Here is a 21,945-nt window from a genome sequence, read left to right on the forward strand (position 1 = left end):
GGTAGCGCCAAAAGCAAAAAAATCTATATGTGGCGGAGATAATTTATTCGTGGCGCACCACCACAGATAAATGAATGTATGGGAAACACTGATATATATACATATATATATATATATATATATATATATATATACATATATATATATATATATATGTGTGTGTGTGTGTGTGTGTGTAGTTTCATCTTCAAACTTACAGAAGAACATTAGAGAACCTGTAGCTGAAAACCAGACGGCTTGGTGTCATCAGGGATTACCTTTATTTTCATACTTGTTTACAATTGTCTTTTCCCCATCAAGCAGTAGGTCAGAGGATCATGAGGATAAAACGCAGCGGCTCCATGCCTGCAGGTGTTTGTCACCTCCACCTGCTGACAACCTGTTCCCATACCTACACTGTTATATTAGAAAGAGAAGAAGAAAGAGAAGCAGTTAAATAGTAGTAGAAGACGAAGAATGCGAAAAAAAATGATGCCAATAATTGTGTTTTCATCAAATTTTGGATTGAATTCTGCCCTATTGATAACAGAATAAAAGCATAAAGCATCAGTAATGTCAGTCATGAATTAATACAAGCTGCTCAAATTATCAGAGGAGGAGTCCAGAGCTGGCCTTTCATAGGTTTCCCAGCAATTTATTCATGAAAAGATGGAATATATTTTATATGTCCTTTAACAAAATCCTTTTAACCTAGGCTTTAGTGTGGGCCTCTATTCAGTGACCTGCTCTATAATAAATTATTATTTACGTCAAAATACATTTGTCAGATTTCCCATAATGTTGTTTACACTGCTAGATATTGAAGGTTGTGTTCATTTTAACTCCTTTAAATACTGTTGGATAGTTTAATCTACAGCATTAAACTATGTTTTCTGAACTCTTCCATAATGTTGTCAGATGTTCTTTTGATAACAATCTGAGACTCTCAGTGGCAAACACAAACACTTTTTTGTACATAAATTAGCGGGGGGCACAATTGCCCATATGGATTTACATAGCAACCTGTTTCTTCGCAGCGGCTGCAGCACTCTTTCTCACTCTTTCTCACTCTCTTCACTTTATCAACACTGGACCATTTCCAAAATCTCCTGTCTCCTTTAGTCACTTAGACACAGAAACATGAGAAAACAGGATCCAGGTTGAAAAATACCAAAATTTACCAAAGTTTCCCTTTATGAAGTAGGAGACTTTCCTAAGCGCATAAAGGAACAGTTTATCATAAACACTGAACATCAACACATCTGGAGATACATGGTTTTAACTAAACAGTAAGGGGATGTTAAACTGTCCTCTGCAAAGTAACTACAGCTGTAGACAAATGTAGTGCAGTAAAAAGTTAAATATTTATCTCTGAGATGTAGTGGAGTAGAAGTACAAAGAAGCATAAATTTAAAATAAATAAGTGTGCTGAGTTGCATTGCACCACTGCTCAGTCAACAGTTGGACATGCAACAAGCACATGTGACCCCAGGAGCTGCTGATACCAGTCGATACACACACCAGTGTGAAAAAAGAGAGTACAGGCACTGTTTTCTTTCTGCTTCAAGCGCTGCTGCAGGGAAACATTTGATATCCTCACAGATGAATGAATGAAAACTCCTGCACAGTTTTGAAAAGTTACTTCACACTGAGATGTGAAGCACATCAGCAGGGGTTGTGTGGGAGTTTAAAGCAGCTCTGAGTTCAGTTTATAGTTTCATGTTTTGACATGAAGTATTTCTGCTTCCTCGTGTCCATGAAGAACACGGACCTGTCGTCCTGCTGCTCAGACTGATGGAGAAGCGAGTGGGAGGAGGAGGAGGGCGCACACGCTTGGTTGCCACGGAAATGTTACCATGGCAACCCACAGCAGCTAACAGAAGCTAAATTAGTGCACGGCTGGCTGCTGTTAGAGTGTGTGTGTTTCCTTGCCCTGGTGCCTGACACGCAGACAGGATGTAGGTGGTGTTGTGGGCGGCGACCTTCAGGCCCATGCGTCACGTCTCATTGGAGGAACATTTACCAGGAAGTGTTATGTAATCACACCTGAGCAAATCAGGTTCATTGAAGTTCATCTGTGAGAGGACTGAGAAGTCCTAAACTCCCCTGGGTCAGTGAGGGGTTCATCTTTATACATTTTAACTGACCTACAGAACCTACAGAACATCATTTGAAATATACTAACGATACTAATGGTTTCACTGAGACCAATTAATGGCAACCTTTTGGAGAAAGCTGTATAATCTGATATAAAAACACGTGGAATATTTAGAAGGTGTACGGCCATGAAAACGTAAACAGGACTTAAAGAAAGGATTTCACCTCAAGGTCCTTTTTGTCTGTAGCTTTTGTTCACATTACATGATCTTCAACCCAGTTGGCTAAAGACAACTGTTTGGTATTCAAATTCATTTTTTTGTAAGCACTGACTGTTGTGAAAGACACATCTGTAAATTTTTAGGTACATGTTCTTGATTGATTTGATCCATTCGGTCCAAAAACAATTTGAAAATCTAGAAGAGCTGCATGTCTAAATCATTTTCCCGATCCAAGTTAGCGGAGTGCTAAACCGAATGTAGCAGGCTCAGCCAGCGGAAGTTTCCCGCACGGCTGGCTTAATTCTCAAGCGGCTTGCTGCATGGCTCAGTGATGCAGAAGATCCAGGTAAATTTACACAGAGGAAGTCAAACTTTTTTTTACCTCATGCAGAGGAAGAGTGAGCCAAGATGGAGGAGACATTGATTGCTGCTGTGTCTAACCAGCTGATGTTGTATGATATTGGCCATGAAAAGTTCAAAACGCCCCACATTAAAGATGTTGCCTGGCTGGCAGTGAGTTACAAGACAGGCGTGGAACTCTAGAAAATGGAAAATGTACTAATGGCATCATTCAGCAGTATTTATTAGCAATATACCTAGCAGCCAAACATACAACTGTTTGTGACTTTCACTGTAAATTATGAACACATATACTTCTCAAACAGAGCGGCAGCCTCTCTCTAATATGAGCCTACTTTAAATAAAGGCCTGGTAGCAGTGGAGGTAAATTACAGCCACCTCCATTATTTGAGAATTTACATATATATTTTACTAATATTGAGTAGGTGTGACCCCTGGCTGCTATGCTAACAATGTATGCTATTGCTGACCTGTATAAATTCAGAATAAGTTTGTTAAAGGTTGATAAAATGATACTAAATAAGATGTTATTTCTTAAATAAATTTTAGGCTGTCCTTAACACCACTTCAGGGCCTTCGAATCTTCAGTGATAATTATCTGTGAATATTCGAAGCTTCAACAGGATGTGACAGGACTTGAGGGAGATTTTTATATCATTTTATATATGTCATTTTATATATGCGAATCAGCTAATCAGCCAACTCTGGTAGGACCTGTGTGTCACACAGAGGAAGTGATAGAGAAAGGAAAGAGAAGGTGGAAGGTGAACTATTGCAAGCAATGTTTCTGTTAGTTATGAATGATTTGGTATGCTGCGACTTGGGCCTCATCACTAGTTTAGGTGCTTCACTACAGTTTGCAGCTGCGGTAAACCGTCTGCAATAGTCTCACATGTTCTTTTTTATTAAATTTAATGATTGATGTAGGGGTTGATAACTGCGCAGAGAACCCTGGTCTCATTTGCGTCTGACACTGGCCACCTCCTTTGAATTACCTCCATCATTGCCGTGGTGAAAAAACAAAAGAAAAATCTAAGCATTTGATTACTGATTTTAAAGCTTTGAAGCATTCAGGTCAGCCCTAATAAATTTGCATTGTTTATCCCATCCAGCCAACTATTTTCTATTGGTTCTTGGGTCTTGGTTGACATGTTAGCAGGCTTGTTCCTCCAGCATCCACTGGGGGATCCTGAGACATTTCTCAAGGCCTGATGGGACATTTAATCCCTTCAGGTCCCAGTTGGATGTATCCAAAGGAAAAACTTCCACAGTAAAGCTTCCAGGAGGCATCTTGATCACATGACCTGTTTTTGGTTGCTACCCAGAGCTAATGACAACAGGAAGAGGTTAATTATTTAGTTTGATTAAAGCCTTTAGTTTGAGAGGTGACACATGGAGTCGAGTGGATTGAACCCTCATACAGCTCGTCTGACACATGAAAAAATATCCAGCAGTCACACACACACACACACACACACACACAGAGTGGTGGCACACGGATTTCTCTGATTCATTGAACACAAGTCATCACCTGCTTATCTGTTGCCCTGGTGATAAGAGGTGCACACACATAAACACACACACACACACACACACACACACACACGTACACACAGGGAAATCACGGCACTATGTTTGACCCATTTGACCTGACATAAATCCGTGTGTGTATGTGTGTGTGTGTGTGTGTGTGATGCTATCACCTTGGTAACAGATAAGTGGATGACAGCTCATGCTCCTGAATGGAGGTTGAATATGTGTGTTGGTGTCTTTTACAACATGTGTGTCCTCTGCATGTTACAATATATTGCGTACTTACAGTTTGTTAGTTTGTACTGGAAGTGATGTTTTTGTGTTTTCCCACACTTAATTAAAAAAGAATGGAATAAAATAGATGCCATCCTCCTCCTCTGTGTCTCTCTCAGGTCCCCACATCCACCACAGAGCTTAGCACAATGCTGTTACCCCGTCCTTCGTCCACACAGGAATCAGAGCGGAGGGGGAGGGCGCTCAGCGCTGCCAGCTACCTCACTGATGCCATGGAAGGTAAGGAGCAACATAATTTAACATGGGAGCAACAATACAGGAAATACTCTTTCTGATTGGCTGGCACGTGTAAAGTGACACTTCAAATGTACAGTATCTGGACAACAGCCACCATTATCTGAAATCAAGGTTATCACCATAGCAACAATGCTGATTCCGTGAGCTCCAAAATGTACCCCCTTTTTGGAGTCATAACTCAGTGAAATGTAAACACACAAGCATGAAACACATATTGATATCTATGACTTACACTTCACAAGGATGTCATTACCTTTAATGTCTGTCCAGAATAAATGTCCAAAAATCTGTCTAGAATTCACAGAAAAAGACTCTGCAAAACTTGCCTCATCACGTTTTAAAGTTTTCTTCAGTATCAGAGTAATTCAGTAATAGATGTCCTTCCATCAGTGGGTACATGCTGCTAATAGATTATTCAGAACTTTTTAATGGAGACAATTTGGAAATATGTAAACAAATATAGGCTAAAATAAGCAGGGTTCAACAGTGAATATCAGCAACAATTAATACGTTTTAACAAGGTCTTGATCTTTTGATGGCTTTCATTTTTGGCTGGACTGCAGCATGTGAGGACAGCTCTATAAAGGCACAAGTCTTTCTGTTGTTAAGTGAGTGAGTGCTGAAGTTACACCACTTGTTGGAGTGAGTGAAAACATAAGTGTTGGTATTTCCCCACTGGCTGTTGCTTATTCAAAAGTAAGTAGAAGCTGACACGTTGACTGAGCTGTGGACACTGACAGTCCTGTAAAACTGTATTCCTCATTTCTTGTAATCGGTGTAGCATGATAGCATGGCAGATTTAGCAAGCTAGCTAACTAGCTAGCTGCTACATGAGTAAAATTTAATAACGTAATGCTACATCCACACACTCTTGTCACAGTGTAGGAAAGAACATTGCTATCACCAGATGAGTGCAGCTGTCTGTTGACAGTTCTTTAAAAGTTTAAAAGGCACATTAGTTTAGGACTCAAAGCACAAACTCTATGATTTGAACTAGTCTCAGGACCCCAGTCTAACTTGTGACTTGGAAGACTATGATCTGGTCTCACCTATGGTTTTATTTCTCCAGACTAAAGACTGAAGAGCAGCCTTTTCTATTGAAAAATGATGCTTGTTTTCCGCATTAGCATGTCTGATAAAACAGCAGCATTTGAACTCACCTCACATGCCCACAGACAGCCACAGGGAGGCCACCAATTGTTTTCTTTATTCTTAATGTAATTTGTATGCTATTTTATTAGACTTTGTAGCACTAACATTAACATCATGCGTAAGAGTGTGTATATGACTGTCTGCAGCTAATTCCGCAAACTACAGGACCAGTCAGCCTAATATTTTGTGTGCACGTGTATGACTGTATGCTGAAAGACCTCTGGTGGTTGCGGTGATTTACAGTTGTTAACTGACTGTTTGATTATAGCATTTGGCTGGTGGCTGTGGCCAATTTCCAACAACTTTGTTCGGATCACTTTCTGTGATCCATCAACTTTGGTTGAAATGTTAGTTTTGGACAGAGGAAAGAGAGGATGTTATCAATTTGTTTGAGGAACAGCTGGGTCTGTATGACACAAGCCTTAAATGTATTTAAACATTATAAAACTATCAGAGCGGGTGCTGCCACTGCTATATGAAGAAAGTGGAAATAAGACACTGATTGAAATGGAAGTCAATACTACGTGTTTAAATGTCTGAATGGGTGCCGCCACAATGACAAAATTGTCCTTTTGGTAATTGGTGCGGATGGGATGTTTTACAAACTATCGTTATTGGAGGAGCTTGGCTCTGATAGTGGCCGATGGATCACCGACCAGAGCAATGACAGGGCCAGCTCTTTAAGAGAAACTCATGGTGAAAGTCTGGGACTGAGTATTTGCCACCACTTCCTGTTTCCAATTAAAAGTCCTTGTTTTAAATTAAAATCCCCCTAGCGTTTCATTCAATGATCCACCTATTTTGGAGGTTATGACCTAGTCTTCTTTTATTGACATCTTGGTTCCCAAATGTAGCCTATATGTTGGTCTCTGCATTTAGCCACATTAGCAGAAACAATTTTGACTTCCTCCTTATTTCTAGTCAAGAGTCACACAATTTCAGATTTATTTATTTTCCATCCAGGCAGCCGCTCCTTTCATTTCTATCAAAATGAATTTGCTCAAATAAAGAACCTGCATAAAATAAAAATGCTACCTGAGTTTGGTTCGGGTGAGTGAGTTAGTTAGTTAACAGTGGAATGAACAGAAAAAGGCGTCCTGCATCCATCCTCCAAATCCCCATCGACATTGTAGGTGTTTTTGTAATGGTGTGTTAACACAGGACTATAAACTGGTCTGACTTTTTATCCCAGTGTGTGTGTGTGTGTGTGTGCGTGCGTGCGTGCGTGCGTGCGTGCGTGCGTGCGTGCGTGCGTGTGTGAGAGACCATGAATTTGTCTGAATTTGGGCATTTTTGTGTTATGTGTTTTCAGGCTGTCTGTATGTATTTGTGTGTATGCTTGTGTAATTGTGTATCGATATGTTATTGTGTAACCGTAACCTTAATCGTGTGTGTGTGTGTGTGTGTGTGTGTGTGTGTGTGTATGTCGCTGCCCAAGCCAACCCCANTGTGTGTGCGGTAAGTCTGCTGAGTCACTGTCTCTCCCCTCGGCAGTTGCTGCTCTTAGAGAACAAATCATCATAGAGGAAAATACAAAAAGCCACTGCTGTCCTCTCTCCATCCATTTGTGCACCCTTCATTCTCTCCTTCCCCTCTTTCCTTTCATCCTTTATTATTTTCTCTAGATTACTGTATTATTTACTGACAGTTTTATTTCACATAAAAAAGTGTTCTTGGCTACAACACAGTCAATCCACTTCATCTCTCACCTCATTTTCCGAGGGTCATACTGCTGTTTTTCGTGTATTATCATGAAGTTGACACAATCTGTTTAAAGAAACCTTCTTTAATATGTAATGTTCTTGCCAGAGGTGTGGATTTGGGTCACGTTACTTGGACTCAAGTCATGATTCTAATGACAAAATCAATATATGTCTGTCAACTCAACTTTGACTTTAACACCAAACACTCAAAGCATGCATTTCATACTCTCCCCTTGCCAAAAGAGTAAAAAAATATGTTATGAAAACTTAAAATGTTACTGCAATAAGATATAATAATAGTGATGTTAGAATGTTGTTGTCGATAAAACAAATTAAAAATGAATTTAAATTAATCTGAATGAAGCCAATCATGTTACACAAGCAGGAAAGAAAAAGGTGTGTTTGTTAGTGCAGTGCAGATTAGATTACATCTCAGACATGCTGTGGTCGATTAAAAACAACAAGAACACTTAGGATTGACACACGAAGACACAACAGATCAGTTTTAAATGTTGAATATTTATTTGAAAATAATAAACATGATTTTTAGTAAGCATTCATTCTCTCTACGATTTTAGTAAACTTAAATTAAAGGCACACTTGTTTAGGACTCAAAGTACACACATAATGACTTGGACCTGTCTCAGGACCCCAGTCTTGGAAACCCCAGTGACTTGGAAAACTATGATCTGGGCCCACCTGTGGTTTTATTTCTCCAGACTAAAGACTGAACAGCAGCCTTTCTTATTGAAAAAGTATGCTTGTTTTCCTGGCTGGTTTTCATTGCTGATAAAACAGTAGCACCCGAACACAACTCCTATATACACAGACACCCACAAAGAGGCCACAAATTGTTTTATTTATTATTGATTCAATTTGTTTTTTATTTTATTAGACTATTAGCACTAACATTAATTTACTAATTATCCCCTCCAGGCATGAACCAGGAGGGGATTATGGTTGAGTGTGTGTGTGTATATGTCTGTCTGCAGCTAATCCCACAAACTACTGGACCTACCAGCCTAATATTTTGTGTGCACTTGTTTGACTGTGTGCTGAAGGACCTCTGGTGGTCTTATTGACTGTTTTAAGCCATCACTGACTGCTGACTCCTCAGACCCCTTAACAGGTTGTTAAGGGGGGGCCGCAAGTTTTCAGGAAATTGTCGCGGCTAAAAACAACAACCCTTACTGTCTGCAGGATTCATGTTGTTCTTCATTGTGGCTCAAAAACTGACATCCTTGGAAAAGTTTGGATTCATTTGAAACGGGCATCTGCAGATTAATACCATACTGGATATGTTATGGTCCACTTAAGCTAGTTAAGTTAAGTTAGGCATGATACAAGATGAATTAGTCCCTGTTTTTGTTATGTTCACTGTCTTATTGACTGAAAGGGAGCTGGGAGGGACAATTCCACCATGTGCAGCTGTGACAAGGTTTTTTTTACCATCCTCCGCACAGCGTTGCACCACACCGTGAGTGTGGAGCATTTTGCCTGCCTGATTTTGTAGACCTGCAGATTTTGTTCATTTAGTCTAGAGCTCTGATTGGGCCCTTAAAATTAGGTGGGTCCCTACATGAACCCTTGGGTCCAAGCCTAACCCAAACCTGAACCAAGGCAGCAGTTTTGAGCCGGAAGCCAATAAAACAGAATTTCTACAGTAAAAAAATAAACACAAATATTTATTATGCAACATTTTATATATTATAATATATATCTTTTACGATTAAAATATTTATTAGAAGCTTAGGGCTAATATGTTTTCTCACACAACTTCTTCTTCTTCTTCTTCTCTTTCTTCCATTATGTCATCATTCTATGGTCTATGGACAGGTTTGACAGAGCGGGCTTCGCCCCTCTGTGCATCTAGAGTGCACAGCAGTCTATAGCAATGTGGAGCTCAAATGATGACCACTGCCCTTTGCTGCATGTTACACCTCTCTCCCACTGCAGGAGGGGGAGGGGCAGAATACACACTGCAAACCACGTCACCCTGCAGTCCCGCTCTCTCTAGCCCCTTTTACACTGCCAGATTTTCTGCGAATGTTGGGCCGTTTTGCCAGCAAGCTGCGAGCGCTTAGACACACAGAGCCGGATTGGCGAGTTGATCCAAGGTGCCCAGTTTTCCGCTTCGTAGGGTAGTCATATTGGCGGAACCCTTTTGTTTAAAAAGACCGAGGCAGCCTTCCACAATGGGAGGGCTGTTGAAGACCTGTGGAAGGAGCTGTTGATGACGCCGCACGTGCGAGCCACTGGCGGTGGATAAACAGGAAACAGCTGATAGCAGGAATTAGCGAGCAGCTAGTAGCAAGAGGGAAATGCAAACCTGACAGACACTGTAAAGATGAGCCACTAGGGAGACAAGGAATTGCGCGCCCTCCTTGTCCTCGAAAACAAAGAGGCCATTAACCGTCAGATGACGGGGACGGTGAAGAACAGGCCAACTAACCAGCCGCGGCTTCCCTCCTACGTCACTGTTTACATCGCACACTGAGCTACACGTTTTGTTACTTGCTCACGCCCCCCCATTGCCCCGGAAAAGGTGCAGTCTGTATTAACAAAAGTAGGTAGGCGGCATTTTGCCGCTCCCCCCGATTTTGTTTTTATACTGCCAATGCTGAAAAAAGACTGATTGGGCTTTCCTGCAAATTTGCACAATTCCTATCTAAAAAGGGCTTCTCTTTCTCTTTCTTTCAGTTTTTCATCTTTCCCTCTTCCGTGATTCAGAGAGTTAAAACTCCTTATGCACAAGAACCGCCAGTTTCATGAAAAAGCCCAATCCTGGTGGGTCTGTTCAAGCCCAACTGGGCTCAGGCAGATGCTTTTACCATTACTAAGTATGCAGGTAGTTAAATGGGTTTTTTTGTCTGTTTTAATAGTGTTTGTTGTTATTTCCTAATTTATTGTGCTGTCACCTACAGATGAAGTTAATACTTATGGATCAAAGATTTGTGGCTGTGTTTAAGCTATTACAAAATACATTTATCCTTATGATTACATTGTATCTATATTTTATGTACAGCGGCCATTAGCAGGAGAACTCGATCTGCTCTGCGAAAAGCACCATGGTTCTAACAAAAATAGATGAGGCGTGTAGTTTTATTAGCTTCTGAAACATGCCACGGCACATCTGCTGGAATTACAGGAATTGTCTTAAGTGACCATGATCAATTTGGGTGGCCGCTTGGTTGCCTGTTTTTCCCCTCCATTCTCTTAATTGTCTTTTATTTATTTGTACTTATTTCCTCTTCTTTTGTGTTGTTTCATCTCGGGTGATGCAGAACTGGAGGAAGCCCATAAGAAGTGCCACCCGTGCTGGTACGTGTTCGCCCACCGGTACCTGGTGTGGGACTGCTCTCCCACCTGGCTAAAAGTAAAGCAGCTGGTGAAGATCATGGTGATGGACCCCTTCCTGGACCTGGCCATCACCGTCTGCATTGTCCTCAACACGCTCTTCATGGCCATGGAACACTATCCCATGACCGACGAGTTCAATGGCATGCTGACCATCGGAAACCTGGTAGGACAGAGGGATGGATGGATGGATGGATGGATGGATGGATGGATGGATGGATGGCTGGATGGATGGATGGATAGATGGATGGATAGATGGAGATATGAATACCTTACTTTGAAATAGCTTCCTTTGGCTGTCTGTTTTAGATTAATTTAGCAAACAAGAAAGTTCCTTGAGGAAAGTTAAGGGACAGACTCCAGCCAATTTAGGTTTATGATGCCGCTGAATTTCTCCCAAGTTACAGTGAAAGAAATGTAGCTGTTTTGCCAAAGTAGCATTTCCTGATTGTTTGGTTTTCTCAATTCAGTGTTTCTCTGATGCTGTTTGGCATGTTGGAGACAGGAACCTCACCCAGCAGTTGATGTGTGCTTGATATTTTTCTCTGATAGCTTGGGATACAGACATTTAGGAGGTTTTTACTGGAAGCCAAATTATCTGCAGGAGTCTGAGATAAACTGGTAACAACACTGAATTAAGCAGTTTTTTCTTAAAAAAAAAAACAGTTAATAAATAAATAAAAAAAATTCTAGTACAGCTTGTTGCAGGGGGGTTGCTAACTATTGTGGCCGCCATGAAAAGGCAAAAACTTGAATATCCCTATCTAGGGCCATTGTTTGGTTTGTCTGTTCTGGGCTACTGTAGAGGGTGGTGCAACATGGCAATCTATGTAGACAAGGACCTGTTCCCTGTATAGATATAAATGGCTCATTTTAAGATAAGGAAAACACACAATTCTTATTTTCAGGTGATTATACATTAAAGAAAACATACTTATTATATTATATTCAATTTCTGACAATTTATCCCCCTAAATCCTACACACTGGACCTTTAAACCTAGTTTTGAACTCTGATCAAAGCTAATCTTTGATTAAATTAATCCATATTGGTGCAACCCAGCTTTAGTGCCATGCATTTTTATACTGGAATACACTGCATGAATCAGTAGAACTTCCTGTTCCCACTTATTTGTGTTTATTCATTGTTGAGAGCAGACACCATGGCAACATTTCTCTCCTGTGTGTAATTTTTTTTTTAATAAAAAATGTCCTAGAACATGTTTAGTGCTATGTATAGCATGCATTGTGGTCTTGTTGAGAGTAATATATGACATGTTTATGTAACAATGTAGTAACTGAGCTATAAGCTTGTTGGTTAAAGAAGGAGTAAAAACCAAGCAAGAACCAGTGTAGGCATTAAAAGAGAGGGTAGTGCATCTATCAACCACAGACTCTGGACAAATAGTTGTCAGTTAACATTAATTTTCAAATCAAGTCTGCCCTCAGCACCCTGTTTCATGCAGAAACAAATCAAAGACAATTTATCTGCACTACACTACCTTTATCCATCATTGTATTTATCATTTATATTTTAGCATGAGATTTGGGTTTGGTATTCTTATCTCCAAACATCTCACAAACTTTTCTTTGAAGAACAGAGTACAGAGCATGAACCTCCTCACTGGGTGTTGTTGTTGTCACTAGGTGTGACAAACAAACTTGAGGCGAGTTCAGGAGGCGGTTAGATTTTGTGACAAAGAACAAGACTGTTTGGGAAAGGACCCTCGGACCTTTGAAACTGCCTCAAACCCTTTTGTACAATTCACAAACCCCAGGATTCAGAGACAAAAAATAGACTTGGATTTCTTTGCTCTTCTAGAAAAATAAAAAGTGTGTGTGTGCTGTTTTTGTCTCTCAGTAGAAAAGCAAGGTGAGTTTCAGTATTGGAGCTGACAGAAACGGGTCGGATGGCTTTAAACCACTGTGACTAACTCCAGTGTTTGACCCTGCAGGTGTGCTGACGATCTGACAGGAGCTGATAGGTTGATGCAATATGGTAATTGGTTCACCTGAGGTGTGAAAGGCTTACGGCTAAAATCACCATGTTGATCACACCTGCCCACACACAAACACACACGCACACGCACACACACACACACACACACACACTTGTACCTGTCTGGCGATGTCAGGTTTCCTCAGCTCAGGCTTCAGGCAGCTGTTTGCGGCAGAGAATGGTAATAAAGTTTATTAGGAGAAACAGTGGCTGTGGGTCGGCCTGCAGCAGTGGTGTTCAGTCACTGGGTTTGGGCCTAAAGTCAGGCTACTGTGAGAGCATTACCTGGATTGAGACACATACTTTTATTAATACCATGATGTCCCGGTTTTTAGTTCCAGTGTATAAATTACTTGAAGGAGTAATCCAAGTGCAGATTTTAAACATTTCAACACGTGTTTTTATGCCTTAGTTCCAGCAATAGCTGTGGCCAAAGGCATTATGTTCTCTGGTTGTTCGTCCATCCCAGTCTCTTGAAGGTGATATCTCAAGAATGCCTTGCGGGAATTCCTTCAGATTTGGCACCAACACCCACTTGGAGTCAACAACTGTTATTGCTCAGTCTTGTGTAACTATGTGACACATAAGCATCCAACTTCCCTCTAAGAAGTTGAATGCTGATCACAAGGTCACAGGTCAAGGTCACTTTGACCTGGTCCGTCTCATTCTGTCTGAGTGTGAAATGTCAAGGACACCTTTTGGGAATTTCTTCAAAACTGGCACAAACTTCCACTTCGACTCACCAATGAATTGATTAGATTAGATTTTCATGGTCAAAGGTCAAGGTTACTGTGTCCTCACGTCGGTCTTATTCTCAGGAATGCAATATCTCAATCCCTCAAATATGGCTCAACATCCAGCAGGACTCAAGGATGAACTAATTACAATTCGGTAGTCGAAGGTTAAAGGTCTCTGTGACCTCATTAAACAAACAAAACTCAAGAATTAATTTGCTAATTATGACAAAATTTCCCAAATGTCTAATAGTATAAATGATAAAGTGATGACATGTTATATTAAAAAGGTCAAAGGTCAACTTTACTGTGTCATCATAATGTTCTGCAAAAACACTTTTCTGGCCATTACTCGACGTCATATCTCAGAAACAGAAGAGGAAACATTTGGTCAGATACTGAATGGGTGACACTAATCCTGGGTGTCCACCGTGAAAGTGTGCTGATTGTACAGATCCTCTGTGCTGCTGGTGGGAAAATGTGTGTGAAACATCCGTGATTTAGAATTTGTAGTTTCTTTGCAGCAACATCCATATTTGAAGCCTGCTCCAAAGTCTACTTCTTCAAAGTTGAAGTCTGCTGTCATGGCTGCATTTGAGTCTGAACATACATGAATGGAAACTGTAACTTGACTGGTTCACAGAGGTAAACAACTGCAAAGCAGTAATTAGAGGAATTTTGAAGGATTTGGAGGTGGGGCAGAACCAGGTGAGCTTGATTGAAGTGGCCACAAAGAAGTACAAAGTGCTCCTCGTCCACTACCAGAGAAAAAAAAACTAATACAAAGATGAAAGTGTGGCTTGATGTTAAGACAATAAATTGTTGTATCTCCACTGATTTTTAGCCAGCAATGCAAGACTGCCACTATTGGTCCACTGTTTGACTTCAGAAAATCAAGTTCAGGTTGAATTTACTTTCTCTCTCTACAATGTGGGTGTTTTAGCGGCACATTGCTGCATTTCCCAGCATCATTTGTGGCACCGAATTTGGATGTTTTTGCACTGAACCTGGGAGTTTTTGGTGGTACATTCTGCCATTTCCCAGCGGTATTTGTGGAACCAAACCTGGGTGCTTGTAGCAGGGCATCACAGCATTTCCCAGTGACCGTTGTGGCACCAAACATGATTGTTTTAAGCCAGAACATGATCTTTTCCAAACCATAACCAAGTGTTTTTTGTGCCGAAACCTCACCACACCTCAGCCACATTGTTGAGCAATTGGCTGCTTATTTTAAGACAAGACAAGACAAGACAAGACAAGACAAGACAAGACAAGACAATTAAGCAATATTACACGAGAGGGAGTGATGTTATACTCGTATATCGTCACGGCTGTGATTCTGTCATAGGCATGAGGCCGCAGGCCAAGTGCCGAAGACAATCACAGCCGTGACGATATACGAGTATAACATCACAAGCTCGAGTGTGATATTGCTTTTATACAACAGTTCAACATTTAAATAAGCAAGGCTGATTAAGAAATGTTGAAAAATGAGGACAAAATAGATAATTTAAGCATTTTATTTGTCTTCCGCCAACAAAAATAGTTCCCTCAGGACTCCGCTGTCACCGTTGCTATGTAACGCAGACATGGTGCGCCAGGCACTTACTCTTTATACACATTTATCTGCACGTTTCCATTAATTGTGCAGCCGGTGAAATAAGTCTCTGGTGACTGCATGGTGGACTGTCGCTTCACAGGCACAGCCGACTCTGCCTTCTGATCTGACAGTATGTTGCTTTTCTCCAAGTCATTGAGCTCCGCTGATGAAACACTGACAAACCTGGATGTGTGCTCAGATGGATTCAGCTTCTCCTCTCCCTCATCTTCCTCTGATGACCATTCATAGTTCAATTCAAAACTTATTTTAGGAAATAAATCCATATTTTTGGCTGTTTGACAGTGGATGAATTAATTAGCCTACAACGCAACTGCTGACCTAACTGACACTAACCGTCAGTTTTGATTTGATTATTGATTGCAATCAGCTGTGAGGCGGAGTAATACATACACAGTGAAATAACCGTGATGTTGTACTCCAATATCATCATGGTTTTACTGTCTCTCGACCAATCAGATTGCAGGACCGGAACTAACTGTTGTATAAAATAAGATAATCCTTTATTCGTCCCACAGTGGGGAATTTGCAACATTACAGCAGCAGAGGGATAGTGCAGGAACAGGAAGCATCAGTAGAAAAAAACACAAAGCAATATATAAGTACGTTTCCACAGGCAAGGTCCCTGTATTCTTTATGTTCACCTGGTCAACTGTCCAGACAGTTTCAGCCCCAAAGAACATCCCTTTATCAACATTATTTTATGTAACACTGCTCTAATGTTGCTGTCACCTCCTCTGCAGTTTGAAGCAGCTATTTACTTCTGCAGCGTAAACAGTCCAAACTTCTCCTTCATTTCAGTACAGAGCAGTTCAGGTGTCAGATAAAGGCGGGTCACACCAAAGGGATCCGATTGCAGTCTGAAGTCTTTAAGTTCTTTATAGGATAATTCCTCTAATCCTCACAGATGTTTACATAGCATTTAGCTGGCCTTTCTGATGGACAGGAGAGCCTCTGCTCTGTGTGTATGTGTGTGTGTGTGTGTGTGTGTTATGTTATGTTATGCAATGTGTAAGAGATCATGTCAGGACATGACTGTGCTGACAGAATCAATGTCGACTAATGCTTCCACTGTTTGTTTATCGTGTGCTCTTCAGCTTTGCTCTGCGGGTTTCACATGTCAATATTTCCATGTGTGTAAAGATCTAAAGGATACATACCATTTAGTGGAGGCTTTTATCTATAGAGACGCACTGTGCATTAAGCGCACAACCTCTCCTGAGTGTACTAAATGTCTCTAACAGTGGAAGCTAGGCAGTAGCGGATCCTGATATGGGCCGAATGGGCGTTTGCCCAGGGCGGCACTTTGTCACGACGTACATTGTCCCTCGTCCCATTGATCAGCACATCTGTGTGAAGTTGTCGAATTTGTTTTAGCATGGTGGATGCATTTTCATTTATATCACCCACACTGGTTGGGCGACACTGACACACTGTCCTCGTCTTCTACACAATTCTCTCTCCCTGTTGCTGTTGTGGCTGACCAGGATCCTGCGGGGTCTCATTTGTGGTCACCATAGTGTGACTGAGTTGCACAACAGTTAGCTTGTTGAATCAACCTCAGCACATGTTGCTAATGGTGTATAACTAAAAGTTTCCTGGTAGAGCTATTCTGGTAGAGCTGGTCCAGTACACACAGAGGGGGCTGTGTGTACTGGACCAGACCATGACCCATCCTCTACCCCTCTCGCCCTACAGACGTTCTTGCTCCTAATATTACGAATATATTATGTGTGATATGCCCAGTGCCTATCATACTCCCACAAAAGGTACTTCTTTGCATCTGTGTCTAATGCTGACATCCACTGACACAGTGTCGGTATTTGATGAGTTAGATTGTTGCCAGCAGCCTTTAAAACTGACACGCCCTGTGCATAGCCTACTGCTGTGAAAGGTGCCTCTTTGCGTTAGTATCTGACATCAAGATCACTGACAAAGCGGCGGATTTTGATGAGTGGGGAGTAAGGCTCGCACACAATATGGCCTGACAGAAACTGATTTGTTGGCTGGTTCTGATGGACACATTTTTTTATGCTTCCGCGCTGGCAATAGTCGTAGCCAGAGGCGTTATGCTTTTGGGTTGTCCGTCCCATCCTTGTGAACACGATATCTCAAGAATGCCTTGAGGGAATTTCTTGAAATCTGGCACATATGTCCACTTGAACTGAGGAATAAAATGATAAAAATTTTAGGTCAAGCTCAGTTTGAACTAAAAAAAATATGTTTTTCCAAAACTTAAAGGGGCAAAAAGCGAAATCGTTTCACCGCTAGGTTTTCTGTTGTGCACTGCCTGTAGACCAAAACAAAGTGTGTTATGAGCCACTCCTCCCTCTACCTCTGCTCTCCAACACCCCAACCAACAGTCATTTGCAATAACTTAATAATGCCATCTGCATTTAAACCATAGTCTCTCAAAGTACAGCCTACGGCCAGTGGGGGCCTTCAGAAACATTTAGTGTGGTCCCAGGATGTGACATCAAATGCTTGCATTATATTTTGATTGACTGGATTGGATCCATCTAGGTTCATGGATGCATCTTCACTGGATTTAACTATTTTGATAATTTGATGTTTAATAGCTTACATTTGATACACTACTCGGCTACTGCATCAAACTGCACCCCCCTAACAAGATTGTGACGATTATTGCCAGTTGTGCGGCCCTCAATCATTTGCTGAGTTCCTAAATTGGCCTTCAGCCATAAAAATTTTAAGGGGTCCTGGTTTTAATTGTGTTTACATGTTGCTGTTTGAAACAGGCTCCAGGAGAGCTCACATATATCCAGAGCCTTCAGAATCTCAGATTTAATCTCTTCTCTTCCACCCTTGGTGGCATCTTGTCAGTGGGGAGCTTTCCAACTACCCTGTTTACTTCCTCCTAAGTGACCGATAAGGCGAGTCCTCCATCCACAGAAGACATATCAGTCGGGTTCAGGAGTTCCTCAAAGTTTTCCTTCCTACAAATGAGGTTAGCAGTTCTCTTCTACTGAGGAAAAACCTTGACAAAACTCTGCTTCCCCTGTTTGCAGGAATCTCTTCAAGTGCTACAGAAGGTCCTTCTCTAACTCTGTGGAGATCCTGACACCTGGCATGGGCACTGCGTGTGTCACAAAACCTCTTACTTTTTATTTTGCTGCCCATTTGGGTTGAGATGATATTGAAATTCCCCTACTAATGATATTGCTTTAAGAAAAGGGATAAATGAAATCATTGTCCAAGAAAAGCACTGAAGAGATAGAAGCACATGGTCTAGAGACATATCCGTTGCAATACCCAACAGCCACAGTGTATAGACAGTGAGCACTATTTTACAAAAGAGCATTAATAAATCAGATCAATCAATGGTGAGGTTATTTTTATTCAATAACACCACCATTGACTGTCATGTTTACATTTTGTTGCCTTTGTGAAAACCCCAATGATCGAGGGTTGATGGCTCACAGTGGTGAAAGATTTGGTGTGACTGCTCTTTGTGGATGAGTCGGAGGCAGACTTGAGGTTTTAAGGTGGTAGCGGAAATTTGCGCTGTCTCCATCTGTAGTCCTGACTTGTTTATCGCACAGCTTACATATCACAGTTCAAGTTCTCTGACTCTCCTTTTTTGTTTGGTTTAAAACCAAAGAATCTCCAAACAGACGCGTTTGCAGTCTGTTTGCTTATGAGAGCGGACGTCTTTCCTGCTTGAGTTTGGGCTACATGGGTAATCGCATACAGCGTCAGACGTATGCTAGCATGTTGTTACTTTTTTTATGATATGCAACAACAATGTGGTGAAGCACATAGAGAACGAGACTCAATATAGCACAAAACTAACAGCTGTCGCATAAATGAATGTCTCTGTGGGTGTTGAATAATAATCTCATGATATTACCCAAGTTTAGTGCCCATGTTGACAGGTTAGAGCAGCCATGTGTGAACAGTGCAGCTCAGCTGTAGCTCTTGTAATGATTCAGAGTCTCGCTTATTATTCCTGCATGACGTGCAGTTCTCAGCAAAAATAGACAATGACAATAATCTGTTGATAGCCATATCAACAGCACACGAGCAACATTACACCTTTCACTAAGTTTCCATATCTGAATCTGTAGAATATGTTACAGACATGACACATTCTGTTTCTGTTTCAAATTAAAAGCCCTGCAGTGCTTCTGTGGACTGAATTTCTGCATTTGTTAGCACAAGACTTCTATTATGGCTTTTGTGTGATGCTGATTTCATGTAGAAAGACAGGGCTGCAGTAGCAGCACTGCAGCAGCAACGCTGTGTGTTCAACACGTGTGCGAGCCACAGCAGTTCAGTGAGGTAGCCGTCACACCAAGTAGAGGTAGCCAATGCAGTCTGTGTAAAAGGCCTACTTAAAGTCCTCTCACAGTGAGCTGTTTTTTTAAAGACTTATCTTTGACATTTTTGTCCCACATCCCCACTGTTCTATTTAAAAATAAGTTCATAACTTGAAATAAAATAAATTAAAAGACATCTAAAAATAAAAATACATATTTCACAATAATAAAAGAAATGAAAATACACATCTAAAAATAAAAAAATTAAACAACTCATTAAAAATATGCAAATTAAAATAACAGAATGAGTAAATAATAATAAATAATCAATCCTTCCTTTTTAACATAGTGGTTCAGTCAATACAGCAGCTACTGTTGCAGTGAAGGCTTTTGACACTCAGACTCCTCGTTCCCAACTGTCCTGTCCCCAACTGTCCCATCCTTGACTCCAAGTCCTCCATTTCCTCCAGAGGACTCGAGGACCTTGCGGACATTTTTTTATGAATGACTTAAGAAATATTTTCTGCCCCCCAGTCTTGTTAGTATGTGAATGAAAAATGAGCCTTAAAGTCTGCTACTATGAAGTTTCTTTGTAGAGAGGGAGACGGTGAGAGGACAAATTCAGTGTGTGAGTGTGTGACTCTTGATAAAGGTGCTCCCTGTGTGATCTGGCACACTGCACAGTGTGAGGTTGTTGCTGTGTATCCACACACACACACACACACACACACACACACACACACACACACACACACACACACAGTCCTCTGCTGTAGCTGTTATCTAATTTGGTCAGCACAGTGCTGTCCTTGCTCAGGGGCACTAGGGCAGTGCTTTGGAATGCTAAAACCTGGGGACTTGCAGTGCATTTTGGGAAAGTTTTTTGGAGGGGACCTTTATGAGAATCCCGCTGCCTAAACTGTAAATGGCTAAACAAACAATGTTTTACTGACGTCAGTTAAGTCCCTAAACAAAGTGAGTGCCTTTCACCCTTTTAACTCTGCAATGGAAACAGTTAGTCAGAGCCTACAGTGGAAATTTTGCTTATTGTTATGTCATTTTTTTTTAAAAGTATCTTCAGATGCTTCATATCCCTAAAATCTGTACAACCTAAGCTAAAAAGATGTGTTAGTCAATAAACCATTATAATTGATAAAACTATTGAAATTATGTCAGAAATTTTAAAAATGCAAAAGCTGACGTATTTGTTCATCAAATTTGAAAACAAAAAAACATACGGTAGTGCTAGAGGCCAGAGCAATGACATCCAGAGAGACTATGTCATCAGATAAAGAGTTTTTGAGTTGTTTGGGGCCGAGAACAACAACTGCTTCAGTTTTGTTTGAATTTAACATCAGGAAATTGGAGCTCATCCAGGATTTTATGTCTATAAGGCATTTTTGAAGTTTAGTTATTTGATCCGTTTCTTCTGGCTTTATGGATAAATACAATTGTGTATCATCCGCATAACAATGTTTCTTCAGACTTCAATCATCCAATCCACCAAACAACACCAAACAAGAGTCAACAACAACAGCAAAAAAAGCTGTTTGGCATTGGCAGAGAAGATTTGACAAATTTTGACAAATTTTTCATGGGCGCAATTGGCAGAGAAGATTTGACAAATTTTGACAAATTTTTCATGGGCGCAACCCACATACTCAGCTCTGCTGCTCATCCCACAAATGCATGTACCTTACAAATGTGGCACCATTAAAAAGGGAAATAAACAGGCTTTCCAACAGTATAAGATTTACTGCCAAGAAGCATTGGTACAACAAAGAAATAATCTACCAAACACAAATTATCTTACTTTTTGTGTTAGTTTAGAAAAATACAAAAATTGAATGTTTTTTTACTTTGCAAAATAAAATAACAAAATGTATTGATCCACAAGATTTTTAAACATAGAAACATAAACAAAACATTTCATAATGTTCAGTTAGCTATTTGAACTACTTGCTTTTTTAGGTTTTGAGATATGCTCATTTCTATAAGCAGAGTGCAAAGACTTTTATAATGATGATGATAGATTCATCATTCATTCCTCTGGCACCACAACTAGTTTTCGCATGGTTTTTTGCACCACGTCTAACTTAGCGGAATGACATCCTCATGAGCGTACAACGTGATGACACTTAAAGCCCAGCATACACTGTACGATTTTTAAAATCTTGTCGTTAATACCAGCTCACACTGTACGAGTGAATCCCTCTGTGTGTGTGTGTGTGTTGTACCTCGTCTAGCACGCTAGCTTGTATGTTTGTTGCGCTCGCTTGAAAATGAGAGCAGAAAAAACTTACCAGGCAGCTGAAGAATATTGGCTATCTCCTGCCAGCGTTTCTCTCGTTGATAGCGGTCGTGGTAGGTGGAAGAAGAAAC

At 40.8% G+C, this 21,945-nt stretch overlaps 1 protein-coding gene across 1 annotated transcript in view; it reads left to right on the forward strand.

The window, feature by feature from the left end:
• The window catches only part of LOC126397819 (sodium channel protein type 4 subunit alpha-like), a 365,246-nt gene that overhangs the window by 212,531 nt on the left and 130,770 nt on the right, over window positions 1–21,945 (forward strand). Inside the window, exons 15-16 of the mRNA XM_050056785.1 lie at window positions 4,583–4,703; window positions 10,861–11,099. Coding sequence (XP_049912742.1) covers window positions 4,583–4,703; window positions 10,861–11,099 — 360 coding nt within the window. The remainder of the gene's footprint in view (window positions 1–4,582; window positions 4,704–10,860; window positions 11,100–21,945) is intronic.

Source organism: Epinephelus moara, chromosome 11 (genome assembly GCF_006386435.1).
Source record: "Epinephelus moara isolate mb chromosome 11, YSFRI_EMoa_1.0, whole genome shotgun sequence".
Lineage (NCBI taxonomy): Eukaryota > Metazoa > Chordata > Actinopteri > Perciformes > Serranidae > Epinephelus > Epinephelus moara.